This window comes from Bombina bombina, chromosome 6 (assembly GCF_027579735.1).
Source record: "Bombina bombina isolate aBomBom1 chromosome 6, aBomBom1.pri, whole genome shotgun sequence".
NCBI classification, from domain to species: Eukaryota; Metazoa; Chordata; class Amphibia; order Anura; family Bombinatoridae; genus Bombina; species Bombina bombina.
Window position 1 is genome coordinate 152,259,663 of NC_069504.1, and position 17,039 is coordinate 152,276,701.

Here is a 17,039-nt window from a genome sequence, read left to right on the forward strand (position 1 = left end):
ACGCCTGCTTTTTGTAAACTTATAATACCAGCGCTATAGGGAGTGAAATACCGCCGAAAAAGCTGCGGTCCTTACTTTCCCTATAGCACTCAAAACTCGTAATCTGGGCATATGTTAATAATTCTTTTCAAATCTGGATTTTAACATTTTTGCTTTGAGGTTTTTTTCCTATTCAATATACTATCTGTATTATATTCTAGAGAATGGTTCTTCTGATTCCCTCTTGGGACTGTACTACTATTTCTATGGAAATTGGTACTTGTTTTCAGGATTCTTTAGAATTTAACTATAACCTTAGTAGAGCATATTCATGTACTGTTTATATGTTTAGCTAAGCTTTATCTGTGGCTGACATTACTGTTCTCTTAGCCTTTGTTGAACAGTTAGCATAAGCAGTTTCAGATTCTATAGTATATAACTCTGTTTATTTACTTTAGATGTATTCATTTAATTATGTTTATTATATCTATTATTATGATTTCAAATATAGTATATTATCTCTCTCTTGTTAGGATAATAATTTATTTGATTTCTATTATCTCCACTATTTTTGGAGGTTTAGAGTTTTTTTCTGCCCCACTTTAAGCCGGTGATGTAGATCAGTTGGTGAATGTCCTGACTACAAACGCTTGTTCTAGATCCAAGGGTTATAGATTCATTTCCCGGCAGGGTTAATACAGCCCTTTGGCCTTTGAGGTCAACTTATTGTGTACCATTTATTTGAGTAATAATAACTACTGTTTTTATCAGCTGCTAATTTGGTTAACTCCGAGTGTTAGCACTGAAGAAGCGTTTTTTTGTATCCTTCTGGGAGAAGAATGCTATATAATTACTAGTTATTAGACTGCATGAAGGTGCAGTTCTCAAACCAGTCCTTCTGGTGGGGGCAGATTAAATTGTTTTTGGATGAACTCAGTCCAAATTCTATATTATTCTTAGGGTTTGAATAGATTGTTAGAATGAGACCTCCTATGGGAAGAATCTTTCTTTCTCAGTACACTCTGTAAATGTTTTTCAGAGGTAATTATGCCAATTCTTTTTGCAGGAACAGGATTTGGGGTTCTATTCAATTCTATTCTTTGTCCCTAAGAAGAAAGGTTTATTCAGTTCATTCTTGTTTTTGAAGACTTTTATATTGTTTTGTTAGAGTCTCAGCTTTTAAGTTGGCGATTATAAGCACTATTATGCCTTTTTGTTAAGGTCATTTCATGTCCACTCCATTTTTTCAGGATGTTTATCCTTATATTTTATTTCATTCAGACCACTTGTGGATTTTTAGATTTTCTTTTTAAGCTTACCAATTTGTTGCTTTTCCATTTGGTTTAGTGACAGCTTTATGAATCTTTTCAAAGGTTCTTGGTGCCCTTCTTTCTGTCTTCAGACAGTAGAGTATTGTGGTGCTTCCTTATTTGGATGGTATCTTGGTATTAGCTTAAAACCTTTCTTTTATTAAAGCCGGAAAGATAGCTCAACATGTTATTGCACTGTGGCTATGCTTTGTAGCAACCTTAGGGTTGCAGGTTCGATTTCCGGCAAGGTCCATTCAGCCTTTCATCCTTCCGAGGTCGATTAAATGAGCAGTGTCTTCAGTCCCTTACGAGTGACTAGATGCGCTTTACAATACCCAATACATACATATGAAAGGGCAGTATTCAAATATATGGACTTTTCTTTTTGAGGAATCCTTCATAAATTAACTAAGTTTTGTTTCTACATGACATGGTTAGAGGATTTAATTTACCTCATAGTTTAGTGATTCCTCAGACAAGGGTCACTTCTTTTTGGGTTTCTAGATGGATTCTGTCATGTCTTTGTCTTTATTTGACATAAGTCAATTGTAAGTGGCGTTAGCCTCTCTATCTTACAGTCTAGAACATTTTTTTTCAGTGGCTATGTGCATGAAAGTTTTAGGTCTCATAACTGCAGCATCAGGCGTGGTTCCCTTTGCTAGTTTTTTTCTGAGATCTCGTTTTGCTTTGCATACTGAATCAATAATACAGGGTTTGTTTTTAGATATCACTGTTGATATTTTTAAATACTAACACTCTACTCTCTCTGTTTTGGTGATTAGTCTATCATCATTTTATTCAGGGGGCCTCCTTTTGTTCCTCCTTCCTGGACTGTATTCTTAATGCAGGTTGGGGAGCTGTCTGAGGGTCTTTTGTCAGCCCAAGGGGTTTGGAAACCAAGAGGCGAGGTTTCCAATCGATATTTAGAACTCTGTGCTATTTTTCAGAGCTCTTTCAGGCTTGGCCTTTTTTGCTTTTTGCTTTCAGACAGACAATATCACAACTGTGGCATATGTCAATCAACAATAAGGACTCATAGTTCCTTAGCAATTAAGAAGTATCTTGAATACGTTCTTAAAATGGAATTCATCTCCTGTCTATTTTCTATGATTTTAAACATTTGGGAGGTGGATTATCTCAGCTTTCTATCTTTACATCCGGGAGAGTGGTGTCTCTATACAGATGTGTCTTCTCAATTTCCCAGGTACCTTTTCAGGTCCATGGATCCTCAGGTGGAGATGGTGGATGCATTAGCAGTGTCTTGGTTTTGCAATCTGACTACATCTTTCCGCCTCTGTTTTCTTCTTCCAAAGGTGTTTTCCAAGATCATATTGGAACAGTGCCATGTGTTTCTGATAGTATCAGCATGGCCTCACAGGTTTGGTATGTGGATCTTGTTTGGATGTCCAGTTGCCATCCTTGGCTGCTTTCTCTTTTGCCAGCCCTCTTGTTTTAGGGGCTATTTTTCCATCAGGATCTCAAATTTCTAATTTGAGGGTATGGAAATTGATTAGTGTTTAGTCATAGAAGTTTCTCTGACTCAGTTTTTATCGCTTTGTTGCAGGCTGATAAGTCTGTTTCAAAGAACATGTATTATCAGGTTTGGACACCTATATTTTAAAGTGTTCTTTTTCAGTTTCTTCAGGTTGGTTTGGATAAGTTTGTCTTTTTAATTTTTTTGAAGGGACAAAAAGCTGATCTTTCTGTTTTATTTCCTAGAAAGATTATTTAAACTTCCTGATATTCACGCTTTTTGGTTTGTATCACGCCTGTTCATTTATTAATTACCTTTTTTGGAGTCTTAATTTGGTTCAAGGATTTTGTAGGCTCTTTCTTTTGAGCCTATATTTTCTTTAAAGATGATCTACTTTCTTGGAAAGTTTTGTTTCTTTTGTCTATCTCTTCTGCTAGAAGAGTTTCTGATTTATCAGCCCTCTCTTCTGTGTCTCCTTATCTGTTTTTTTATATAGATAAGTTGTTTTGTGGACTTCTTTTTTTCCTAAGGTTGTGCATTTGAACAACATTTGTGGAGAAATTGTTGTTCCTTCCTTGTTTTCTTATCCTAAAGAATTCTTTGAGAGTTCTTTACATCCTTTGGATGTGGTAAGAGCTTGTAATTCTTTATCAAGGTTATTAGGCTTTCAGAAGACTTCTAGTCTATTTGTTGTTTTTCTGGTTTCGGAAAAGGTTAGAAAGCCTCTGCCATTTCTTTGGCATCCTCGGTAAAGCTTTTTTTTTTTTTTTTTTTTCAAGGTTTATTTGGAGGCTGGGTAGGTTATGCCTCAGAGATTTACAGCTCATTCTGCTAAATTCAGTCGTCATTTCTTGGGCTTTTTCAGAGTGAAGCTTAAGATGATTACATTTGCAAAGCAGTATTTTGTTCTTCTTTGCATACTTTTGTTGTTTTTACCATTCTAATGTATTTTGCTTTTTCTAAAGCAGTGTTTGGTAAAAAAAAAGTTATTCAGGCAGCTGTTTCAGTTTGATTCTACTGCTTTTGATTTAAGTTTTTTCAAGGAAAACCTAATTATGGTGTGGATTTAATTTCTCAGTGGAAATAGCTGTTGTTTATTTTATCCCTCCCTCTCTAGTGACTCTTCTGTGGACTTCCACATCTTGGGTATTTCTATCCCATACGTCACTAGCTCATGGACTCTTGCCAATTACATGAAAGAAAACATAATTTATGTAAGAACTTACCTGATAAATTAATTTCTTTCATATTGGCAAGAGTCCATGAGGCCCACCCTTTTTTATGGTGGTTATGTTTTTTTTGTATAAAAGCACAATTATATTTCCAGTTCCTCTTTTTGTATGCTTTTTTACTCCTTTGTGTTATCACCCCACTACTTGGCTATTCGTTAAACTGAATTGTGGGTGTGGTGAGGTGTGTATTTATAGGCATTTGATGTATGGGAAACTTTGCCCCCTCCTGGTAGGAATGTATATCCCATACATCAGTAGCTCATGGACTCTTGCCAATATGAAAGAAATAAATTTATCAGGTAAGTTTTTACATAAATTATGTTTTTTCTGTTGTGTCGCTGCCCCTCCTCAATGCCCTGCCCCCTCCTCCTCTCAGATCCCTTTCCCAACATAATTCCTCCCTGCCTCTCCCATCCTTCTCTCCCACCACTTCTTGTTTAGAGGTAGCGTGTGCACACAACCCCTCCAGTGAGATCCCCCACTGGCCAGAAGTTCTCTTGCAATGGCTCCCACCCACCAACAATCGGCACCATCGCTGGCCGATGCAAAGAGGGCAACAGAGTGTCTCTCTCTGCATTGGATGCTTAAAAAAGGGTGATGCGCTTGAAAACCCTGAGGACGGAGGGTACGTCCTTGGTCATTAAGTGACAGTTTTTGTAGGATATACCCTGTACGTCCTTGGGCCTTAAGGGGTTAAAGGGATACAAAAACCCAAATTTGTTTCTTTCATGATTCAGATGCATTTTATGCAACTTTCTAATTTACTCCTTTTATCAATTTTTCTTTGTTCTCTTGGTATATTTGAAAAAAACAGAGATGTAAGCATAGGAGCCAGCCCATTTTGTTTCAGCACCTGGTTAGCGTTTGCTGATTGGTTGCTAAATGTAGCCAACAATCAGCAAGCTATACCCAGGTGCTGAACCAAAAATGTGCTGGCTCCTAAGCTTACATACCTGCTTTTTCAAATAAAGATACCAAGAAAACAAAGAACATTTTATAATAGGAGTAAATTAGTAAGTTGCTTAAAATTGCATGGTCTATCTGAATCATGAAAGAAAAAAAATGGGTTTCATATCACTTTAATATCCACCTGATGCATAGGCCTAAAAGAAAGAACCTGCAAATTCCTCAAGATCAAATAAAGGTTACAAGGATAACCTGTCCTTCAGGCAGTTGTCTAAGGTTGATTTATTTTTGCCTATTGGTTATTTTTATTGCATTTTCTCTAGGTTCTATTAGGGTTGTGGATTTAGTTTCTCAGTAAAAAAAGATGTTCCTTAGATCCCACCTTTTTTCTTTTATTACTTGTGGACTCCACAGCTTTGGTGTTAGTCCCCAGGAGAAATGGATTGTGAACTCTCACCAACTGTATAAAAGAAAACCTAATTTATGCTTACCTGATAAATTTAATTTATTTTATGGTGGTGAGAGTCCACAAGACCCCACCCTGTTTTTTTCTGGGTTGTTTTTTACCTTTTTTCCCCTGCTCCTATTTTGTTGGCTTTTATTGCTTTTCCTTCCTCTTTGTGCTTACCTACACGTTAGACCGATGTACTGGTGAGGTGGGAGGGATTTTATAGAGTTCTTCTCCGGAGTAATAGTTCATGGACTCTCACTACTATGAAAGAAAGTAATTTATCAGGTAAGCATAAATTTATATTTTTCAAAAAAGTTAAAAAGGCTTCAGAATGTATTTGTGATGCTGTGTTGGAAACTCTCAGGCTATTGGCTGGAATGATGAGCCTTTCTTCAATTGCTAGGAGAGCTGTCTGGTTCCATTAATGGGCTAAAAATGTTACCTCAAAAATTATTTGTGCAATCTTTCTGATACTCTTGTCTTCTTGCTGGTGCACAATAAAAAGCCTTCAACAAGGAAGAAGTGTCAATCTGGGTTTGAGAAAGGTCTGCACTCATCCACCTTAAAGGTTCAGGTGGCTGCAATTAGCTATTTGTCTTTTAGGGACTTAAACCTTCATCCTCTAATTAACTCCTTGAGTGCTAACAATCGCTCTGAGCCGTTGCAGAGTTTCCCACTCTGGTGCTAACGACGGCTCAGAGCCGTCGCTAGAACTCTCCCACCTTGAGGGAGATCTGGGGGCTCCTACCCTGGCAATCGGGCCTGCATAGTGACAGGCATCGCCGGGGCTTCACGTTATGCCCGGTGACGTCACGCGCAATGGCGTGATGACATCGCTGCGCAACGTTATACTTAACAATGTTAAGTATAGGAGCAGGGGGCATGCTGCTTAGAAGCCTGTATCTCAGCATCTAAGCAGCTACAGACCCCCAAGACCCACCGTTGGAAAGGTAATTGCCTAGCCTTTCTAACGGTGTAAGTCTTGGGGATCTGGAAAAAAAAAGAAAAAAGTTTAAAAAATAAATAAATATATATATATAAATTAAAAAAAAAAAACTTATAAAAGCTTAGCACCCAGGTGGGAAAGTGCTTAGCACTCAAAGGGTTAAAAGATTTTTATAGCTATGTTGGCCATTCATACAGAAGTTTGTGACTTTGTTCTCCCCCTAGGATATAAATTTAGATTTCAATTTTCGGTGTCACACTCCTTTTAAACTTTTTTTCAAGATGTTTCCTTTGAGCTTCTAACTTTAAAAACTGTGTTTTTGGTGGCTATCACTTCCTCTAAAAGCATAAGTGAGTTGCAGACTTTTTCTTATAATCCTCCTTACACTATATCATATCTTTGGCCTATTCTTCATAGAAGTCTCCTCCATCTTTTTTGAAAGCTCATTCTGCTTAATCAGTGTCCACTTCTTGGGCTATGGAAGCTATAGCCTCTTCGGAACATAGCTGCAAGGCAACTACTTGGACTAATGCTCATATTTTCACAAAACATTTTTGTCTGGACATCATGCCCTTACACAATGCAGTTTTTGAGTGCTTGAGGTACTTCAAGTAGTTCATCGTTAATTTGTGCCCCAGCTGTAGTTTGCTACATATCGCTTGTTCTACTGCCACTTGACAACAGGAAAATCAAAAGGTCACATTCCCGTCAAAAGTTGTCACTGTGAACAGTGATAAGCTTTAACCAAAGCAAATAATGCAAACATTATTCTAAAGGTGTTTGCAGTTTTTTTTTATTTGTGTGATTATCTTTATTTGGATGCTGGTATGTTTGTTTATGACTTATATGTTGCCTGTGATGGGAAGAAAATTTTAATTTAACAACTACATTTTTCCTGATTATTAAGACACAAATACCCTTCTCTTGACTTGACCTGTGACCGGAGTATGCCTTGTTATTTTTGCATTATCAGAGAAATTATGTGTCTGTTTTGATCTTTTTTCATTGTTTGTTCTTTTTACAGCCTTGGTGAACCAAGCATCAAACTCTGTCCAGTATCGTCAGCTCCAGCTTTACCGACATGAAATGCAGCACTTCGTGAAGGTTATACAGGGTTATATTGCTAACCAAATTTTGCATGTTACCTGGTGTGAATTCAGAAATAAGCTGTGCACTGTTAGCAACCTGGAAGAGATTCACAGGACACATGCAGAATACCTAAGCAAGGCACTATTTAGGTATTAACACCTGCACTTGTATGTCTGTTCTTGCAATAATTTTTTTGTTTGTTCTGCTGTTTTCTTTATGAAGTAAAAAGAGGTAAAGCATATATGATCCATTATATAAAAGCAATATAATGTGTGTGTCATTAAAATCCACTCTTGCTTACCATTAGGGCCGTAATAGTGGGGAAAATTACATTCTAAATGCTAATGTTAATGTTTTATCACTAGGGGTCCTGCAACTCTTATGTATTTAATCTATTGTATAGGTAATAAAAACATAGTTAAAGTACTGCTCTGAGGCATTAGTAAATGTAGGTAAAAGTTTTTTGTCATTAAGCAAAAATGTTCCTGGCTACATTGATTTTAGTTTGTATTTAGAATAAAAAAGTTGATCATCAAAATATAAAACTAGAATCAAAACAAAGTTGCTGCCAAGTGGTTAAGGACATTTTTATATGTATACCACATTGCTCTGTAATATGTAGCAAAGCAGCCAATTTATCAAGGTTACTCAAGCCAAGATTTTTTTATAAATCTTTGATTGTAACACTCTACATGAACTGCAAGTCATTCTACGTTTTGCTTATCTGTATGAGCTTTACTATATAACTGTTAAAGATAGATAGAGCAGTATTTCTGGTGTCTGTTTTCTATATTTGTAGTGATATACTAATTTTCCTCTTAATAATCCCTTATGAATTATTTTACCAACTATAAAATATTAACACACTATCACTATATTAATTAAACTAATTGTGAGGGCATTACCCACAACTCTTGCTTCAAGAATGCATAGATAGATAGATGGATTGGAACTTGTAACCTTTAACGTGACAACTCCTGAGATATCTGCTTCAGCAACATAAACAATCCACTTTTGCTTTTTAGCTCTTCTGTGCTATATTGTTTATGGATTCTGATTTTGAACACTGAAGTTTTAGCTCTTCTGTACTATATGGTTTATGGATTCTGATTTGGAACACTGAAGTTTTAGCTCTTCTGTACTATATGGTTTATGGATTCTGATTTGGAACACTAGCTTTTTAGCTCTTCTGTAGTATGTGGATTCTGATTTGGAACACTAGCTTTCCTTCCTAAGATAGGGAGAGTCCACGGCTTCATTCCTTACTGTTGGGAAATACAATACCTGGCCACCAGGAGGAGGAGGCAAAGACACCCCAGCCAAAGGCTTAAATATCCCTCCCACTTCCTCATTGCCCGTCATTCTTTGACTTTCGTAACGTTACGAGGTGGCAGAGAAGTGTCAGAAGATTCAGAGAGTCCTGAAAAAGGGTATCTGCTCTTCGAGATAGGACTGGAGTTTTAAGTAGTCATGTCAACCTCTCAGTGAAAGTATAGATGAAAGTTAGAGTCTGGAGATGCAGGGAAAGTTTTTTTGCAAAACCACCCAGACTACTGTTAACAGCTCCTAAGCAATCAGTGTTGACGAGTTTCACTGCCTGCTTTCTCTCACTCAAGTCCATGTCAGGAGCGCTGCTATAAGACTGTCACACTTGAAAGGCTGTGTTCTGTTCCACAGCATGGATCCTGGAGGTAAGATTGTTTAAATTTTTACTCATAAAACACTATAACAGGGTCACAGTGTGGCTCCTTTATACCTTGATAGGATCAAGGGTTAATATCCTCTGAAGGGGGTTTATTGAACAGTTGGGGTTAATTAATCAGTGTATTAATTATTTACATACTGCTTTGTGTGATTTTTTTTTTCTGGGCTGATAGACTGTGTTTTTGGCTGGAACAAACAGGTTTTACTTTCGTTTTTGAAAGTGTTGCACAGCTCCTATTCCTTGATGTACTTGTAATAACAGGGGAAGTACTGTCTTGCACTACATATGACCGGGTGTGGCCTATGTTTATTTCCTCCATTCCGGCTGAGACTTGAACCTGAGGAGAGCGTTTCCTCTGTTAACTGTCTGGGTCTAGGAGGTGGTGAGTGCCCCAGCCATTGGGAGTATAAAGATGCAGTTTTCTATAATAAAAAAAGTTTTTATTTGTGTCTTTCTGTGGGTATAATCTGAGTTATGGAGGACTCTGACATGTTAGAAGGTACTCCTTCTGTACTAAATCATACCTGTTTATATTGTGAGGAGGCTGTGGTTTTCCCGCCCACACAATTATATTCCACATGCCTTAACGCCGTTATAAAGTCTAAGAAGGGAGACAAGCCTGCTAAGGCTCTTAGTCCCTCTTAGCCGTCTACCTCTCAGGACTCGGTGCCCCGTGAGATTACTACACTTGCTACATTATCCACTCCACATGCAATTCCCCGTAGCAAATCTAATCATCCAGAGGGGGCCTTCTTCCTGCGGACTTTGCCGCACAGTTACAAATGGCGGTGTCTGTGGCCCTCAGTGCATTACCTTGCTCTAACAAACACAAGAGAAAAGTTAAGCTTTCCTGACCCGGAATCAGCTAAATATTTATCGGATTTAGCTATTATGTCCCAGTTATCCAATGATGAGTTAACCTCTGTAGCTTCAGAGTGTAAACTTTCTTGGTCGGAGTCCTTAGCATCTAAGCCTCCTGCTGTGGAGGAACCGTCCTTTAGATTTTAAATTGAGCACTTGCGTTTTTTATTAAAGGAGGTTCTGTCTATGTTAGAGGTTCCAGAGGCCACGCTGCATGAAGAACCTATGATACCTAAATTAGACAGAGTTTACGAAGACAGGAAAGTTCCTTTTGACTTTTCCTATGCCGGTTAAGATGGCGAACATTATTAAGAACGAATGGGAAAGAATTGATTCTTCCTTTTTCCCCTTCGTCTACTTTTAAAAAGTTGTTCCTGGTCCCGGACTCTCAACTGGATTTGTGGGGATCCAATCCTATGGTGGATGGTGCTATCTCTACACTTGCTAAACGTACTACTATACCTCTTGAGGATAGTTCTTCGTTCAGAGAGCTGATGGATAAGAAAATGGAAACCTTTTTGAGAAATATGTTTCAACATACAGATTTTTGTTTCAACCGGTGGCTGCAGTTGCCACGGTTGCCGGAGCAGTTACCTACTGGTGCAAATCTTTGTCGGAACTCATTGAGGTGGAGTCTTCCCTCAAGTATATTCAAGACAGAATTAAAGCTCTGAGAATTGCTAATTCTTTTATCTGTGATGCGAACATGCAAATTATTCGCCTAAATGCAAAGGCCTCTGGCTTTGCGGTCCTAGCCCGCCGGGTGCTCTGGTTGAAGTCTTGGACTGCGGATATGACTTCTAAGTCCAGACTCCTTTCTCTTCCTTTCAAGGGAAAGATTTTATTTGGTCCAGGCCTGGACTCCATTATTTCTACAGTTACCAGAGGCAAGGGTGCCTTCCTACTGCAAGATAAGAAGAACAAGTCTAAGGGACGACAATCTTTTAATTTCTCCAACATTGGTTTGTCCGGTCCACGGCGTCATCCTTACTTGTGGGAATATCTCTTCCCCAACAGGAAATGGCAAAGAGTCCCAGCAAAAGCTGTCCATATAGTCCCTCCTAGGCTCCGCCCACCCCAGTCATTCTCTTTGCCAGTCATTCTCTTTGCTGTTGCACAGGCAACATCTCCACGGAGATGGTTAAGAGTATGTGGTGTTTAGTTGTAGTTTTTTATTCTACTATCAAGAGTTTGTTATTTTAAAATAGTGCTGGTATGTACTATTTACTCTGAAACAGAAAAAGATGAAGAGTTCTGTTTGTGAGAGGAAGATGATTTTAGCAGCAGTAACTAAAATCGTTTGCTGTTTCCACATAGGACTGTTGAGATGAAGTAACTTCAGTTGGGGGAAACAGCAGACTTTTCTGCTTAAGGTATGACTAGCCATATTTCTAACAAGACTGTGTAATGCTGGAAGGCTGTCATTTCCCCTCATGGGGACCGGTAAGCCATTTTCTTAGTCTCAAACAGAATAAAGGGCTTAATATGGGTTGTAAAACTGGTAGACACTTTTATGGGCAAAATCGATTGCTTTATTTGAGCATTTTATACATGTTTATGCTTGAAATTCACACTTATAAGCTTGGGGAACGTTTTTTAACGTCAGGCACTGAGTTAGACACCTTTTCAGTCAGGAAGGGCCTTCCCAGTTGTAGGCTGAGCCTCATTTTCGCGCCATTACTGCGCAGTTACTTTTGAGAGCAAGACATGCAGATGCATGTGTGTGGATCTGAAAGTAGTTGGAAAGGTTCCTAGAAGGCTTCATTTGGTATCGTATTCCCCCCTGGGTTTGGTAAAGTCGCAGCAAAGGCTGTAGCTGGGACTGTAGAGGGGTTAAAACTGTAACCGGCTCCGGTTTCTTTATTTTAAGGGTTAAAGCTCTGAAATTTGGTGTGCAATACTTTTAATGCTTTAAGACACTGTGGTGAAAATTTGGTAAATTTTGAACAATTCCTTCATACTTTTTCACATATTCAGTAATAAAGTGTGCACTGTTTAAAATTTAAAGAGACAGTAACGTTTTTGTTTTAAAACGGTTTTTGTGCTTTATTGACAAGTTTAAGCCTGTTTAACATGTCTGTACCTTCAGATAAGCTATGTTCTATATGTATGAAAGTCAATGTGTCTCCCCCTTCAAAATTGTGTGATAATTGTGCCATAGCGTCCAAACAAAGTAAGGACAGTACTGCCACAGATAGTAAAATTGCCCCAGATGTTTCATCAGATGAAGGGAGTAGACATAGTTCTACATCATCTCCTTCTGTGTCTACGCCAGTTTTGCCCACGCAGGAGGCCCCTAGTACTTCTAGCGCACCAATGCTTATTACTATGCAACAATTGACGGCAGTAATGGATAACTCCATAGCAAATATTTTATCCAAAATGCCTACATATCAGAGAAAGCGTGATTGCTCTGTTTTAAACACTGAAGAGCAGGAGGGCGCTGATGATAATTGCTCTGTCATACCCTCACACCAATCTGAAGGGGTCATGAGGGAGGTTTTGTCAGATGGTGAAATTTCAGATTCAGGAAAAATTTCTCAACAGGCTGAACCTGATGTTGTGACATTTAAATTTAAATTAGAGCATCTCCGCGCACTGCTTAAGGAGGTGTTATCTACTCTGGATGATTGTGACAACCTGGTCATTCCAGAAAAATTATGCAAGATGGACAAGTTCCTAGAGGTTCCGGTGCACCCCGACGCTTTTCCTATACCCAAGCGGGTGGCGGACATAGTGAATAAGGCGTGGGAGAAGCCCGGCATACCTTTTGTCCCCCCTCCTATATTTAAGAAATTATTTCCTATGGTCGACCCCAGAAAGGACTTATGGCAGACAGTCCCTAAGGTCGAGGGGGCAGTTTCTACTCTAAACAAGCGCACTACTATTCCTATCGAGGATAATTGTGCTTTCAAAGATCCTATGGACAAAATTGGAGGGTTTGCTTAAAAAGATTTTTTGTACAGCAAGGTTACCTTCTGCAACCCATTTCGTGCATTGTTCCTGTCACTACAGCAGCGTGGTTCTGGTTCGAGGAACTAGAAAAGTCGCTCAGTAGAGAGACTCCGTATGAGGAGGTTATGGACAGAGTTCACGCACTTAAGTTGGCTAATTCTTTTATTTTAGATGCCGCTTTGCAATTAGCTAGATTAGCGGCGAAAAATTCAGGGTTTGCAATTGTGGCGCACAGAGCTCTTTGGCTAAAGTCTTGGTCAGCGGATGTATCTTCCAAGACAAAATTGCTTAATATCCCCTTCAAGGGTAAAACTCTCTTTGGGCCAGAATTGAAAGAGATTATCTCAGACATCACTGGGGGAAAGGGCCACGCCCTCCCACAAGATAGGCCTTTCAAAGCCAAGAATAAGTCTAATTTTCGTTCCTTTCGCAATTTCAGGAATGGACCGGCCTCTAATTCCGCATCCTCTAAACAAGAGGGTAATGCTTTACAAACCAAACCAGCCTGGAAACCGATGCAAGGCTGGAACAAGGGTAAGCAGGCCAAGAAACCTGCTGCTGCTAACAAAACAGCATGAAGGAGTAGCCCCCGATCCGGGACCGGATCTAGTAGGGGGCAGACTCTCTCTATTTGCTCAGGCTTGGGCAAGAGATGTTCAGGATCCCTGGCACTAGAAATAGTCTCTCAGGGTTATCTTCTGGAATTCTATGAACTACCCCCAAGGGGAAGGTTCCACATGTCTCACTTATCCTCAAACCAAATAAAGAGACAGGCATTTTTACATTGTGTAGAAGACCTGTTAAAAATGGGAGTGATACACCCAGTTCCAACGGCGGAACAGGGAATGGGATTTTACTCAAATCTGTTTGTAGTTCCCAAAAAAGAGGGAACTTTCAGTCCAATTCTGGATTTAAAGATCCTAAACAAATTTCTCAGGGTTCCATCGTTCAAAATGGAGACCATTCGAACGATTCTACCTACAATCCAGGAAGGTCAATTTATGACTACCGTGGATCTAAAGGATGCGTATCTACATATCCCTATCCACAAGGATCATCATCAGTTCCTAAGGTTCGCCTTTCTGGACAAACATTAAAAGTTTGTGGCCCTCCCATTCGGGTTAGCCACTGCTCCAAGGATTTTCACAAAGGTACTCGGGTCCCTTCTAGCGGTTCTAAGACCAAGGGGCATTGCAGTAGTTCCTTACTTGGACGACATTCTGATACAAGCGTCGTCTCTCTCAAAGGCAAAGGCTCACACAGACATCGTTCTGGCCTTTCTCAGATCTCACGGATGGAAGGTGAACATAGAAAAAAGTTCCCTGTCTCCGTCGACAAGAGTTCCTTTCTTGGGAACAATAATAGATTCTTTAGAAATGAGGATTTTCCTGACAGAAGTCAGAAAGTCAAAACTTCTAAACTCTTGTCAAGTTCTTCATTCTATTCGACGTCCTTCCGTAGCTCAGTGCATGGAAGTAGTAGGGTTGATGGTTGCAGCAATGGACATAGTTCCTTTTGCGCAAATTCATCTAAGACCATTACAACTGTGCATGCTGAAACAGTGGAATGGGGACTATACAGACTTGTCTCCAGTGATTCAAGTAGATCAGAAGACCAGAGACTCACTCCGTTGGTGGCTAACCCTGGACCACCTGTCCCAGGGAATGAGCTTCCGCAGACCAGAGTGGGTCATCGTCACGACCGACGCCAGTCTAGCAGGCTGGGGCGCGGTCTGGGAATCCCTGAAAGCTCAGGGACTATGGTCTCGGGAAGAGTCTCTTCTCCCGATAAACATTCTGGAACTGAGAGCGATATTCAATGCTCTCAGGGCTTGGCCTCAACTAGCAAAGGCCAGATTTATAAGATTCCAATCAGACAACATGACGACTGTTGCTTATATCAATCATCAGGGGGGAACAAGGAGTTCCCTGGCGATGAGAGAAGTGACCAAAATAATAGAATGGGCGGAGGATCACTCCTGCCACCTATCTGCGATCCACATCCCAGGAGTGGAAAACTGGGAGGCGGATTATCTGAGTCGTCAGACATTTCATCCGGGGGAGTGGGAACTTCACCCGGAGATCTTTGCCCAATTAACTCAATTATGGGCATTCCAGACATGTATCTGATGGCGTCTCGTCAGAACTTCAAGGTTCCTTGCAACGGTCCAGATCCAGGGATCCCAAGGCGACTCTAGTGGATGCACTAGTAGCGCCTTGGACCTTCAACCTAGCTTATGTGTTTCCACCGTTTCCTCTCATTCCCAGGCTGGTAGCCAGGATCAAGCAGGAGAGGGCCTCAGTGATCTTGATAGCTCCTGCGTGGCCACGCAGGACTTGGTATGCAGACCTGGTGAATATTTCATCGGTTCCACCATGGAAGCTACCTTTGAGACAGGACCTTCTTGTACAGGGTCCATTCGAACATCCAAATCTGGTCTCCCTTCAGCTGACGGCTTGGAAATTGAACGCTTGATTCTATCAAAGCGTGGGTTTTCAGATTCTGTGATAGATACTCTGGTTCAAGCCAGAAAACCGGTAACTAGAAAAATTTACCATAAAATATGGAAAAGATATATCTGCTGGTGTGAATCCAAGGGATTCCTATGGAATAAGATCAAAATTCCTAAGATCCTTTCCTTTCTACAAGAAGGTTTGGATAAAGGATTATCAGCGAGTTCTCTAAAGGGACAGATTTCTGCGTTATCTGTCTTACTACACAAACGACTGGCAGCTGTGCCAGATGTTCAAGCATTTGTTCAGGCTCTGGTTAGGATCAAGCCTGTTTACAGACCGTTGACTCCTCCCTGGAGTTTAAATTTAGTTCTTTCAGTTCTCCAAGGGGTTCCGTTTGAACCTTTACATTCCATAGATATTAAGTTGTTATCTTGGAAAGTTTTATTTTTGGTTGCTATTTCTTCTGCTAGAAGAGTTTCTGAGTTATCTGCTTTGCAGTGTTCTCCGCCCTATCTGGTTCCATTCAGATAAGGTTGTTTTGGGTACTAAGCCTGGTTTTCTTCCAAAGGTTGTTTCCAACAAAAATATTAACCAGGAGATAGTTGTACCTTCTTTGTGTCCGAATCCAGTTTCAAAGAAGGAACGTTTGTTACACAATTTAGACGTAGTCCGTGCTCTAAAATTCTATTTAGAAGCTACAAAAGAGTTCAGACAAACATCTTCTCTGTTTGTCGTCTATTCTGGTAAAAGGAGAGGTCAAAAAGCGACTTCTACCTCTCTTTCCTTTTGGCTTAAAAGCATCATCCAATTGGCTTACGAGACTGCCGGACGGCAGCCTCCTGAAAGAATCACAGCTCACTCTACTAGGGCTGTGGCTTCCACATGGGCCTTCAAGAACGAGGCTTCTGTTGATCAGATATGTAAGGCAGCGACTTGGTCTTCACTGCACACTTTTGCCAAATTTTACAAATTTGATACTTTTGCTTCTTCGGAGGCTATTTTTGGGAGAAAGGTTTTGCAAGCCGTGGTGCCTTCTGTTTAGGTAACCTGATTTGCTCCCTCCCTTCATCCGTGTCCTAAAGCTTTGGTATTGGTTCCCACAAGTAAGGATGACGCCGTGGACCGGACACACCAATGTTGGAGAAAACAGAATTTATGCTTACCTGATAAATTACTTTCTCCAACGGTGTGTCCGGTCCACGGCCCGCCCTGGTTTTTTAATCAGGTTTGATGAATTATTTTCTCTAACTACAGTCACCACGGCACCCTATAGTTTCTCCTGTTTTTTCCTCCTGTCCGTCGGTCGAATGACTGGGGTGGGCGGAGCCTAGGAGGGACTATATGGACAGCTTTTGCTGGGACTCTTTGCCATTTCCTGTTGGGGAAGAGATATTCCCACAAGTAAGGATGACGCTGTGGACCGGACACACCGTTGGAGAAAGTAATTTATCAGGTAAGCATAAATTCTGTTTTTCGTTCTGACAAATCCCAACAACAACTTCTTGGAAGCTGGCTCAGTCCTGGAATAAATCCAAGTAGAATATGAAGCCCTGAAAACAAATCAGCATGAAGGGGCGGCCCCTGATCCGGGATCGGATTATATAGGGGGTAGACTGTCTCCTTTTTTCAGACACCTGGTTCAAGGACGTACAGATCTGTGGGTCCTGGAGGTGGA

At 40.2% G+C, this 17,039-nt stretch overlaps 1 protein-coding gene across 1 annotated transcript in view; it reads left to right on the top strand.

The window, feature by feature from the left end:
- Window positions 1-17,039, top strand: part of TUBGCP6 (tubulin gamma complex associated protein 6) — a 379,035-nt gene that overhangs the window by 338,453 nt on the left and 23,543 nt on the right. Inside the window, exon 24 of the mRNA XM_053716637.1 lies at window positions 7,323-7,536. Coding sequence (XP_053572612.1) covers window positions 7,323-7,536 — 214 coding nt within the window. The remainder of the gene's footprint in view (window positions 1-7,322; window positions 7,537-17,039) is intronic.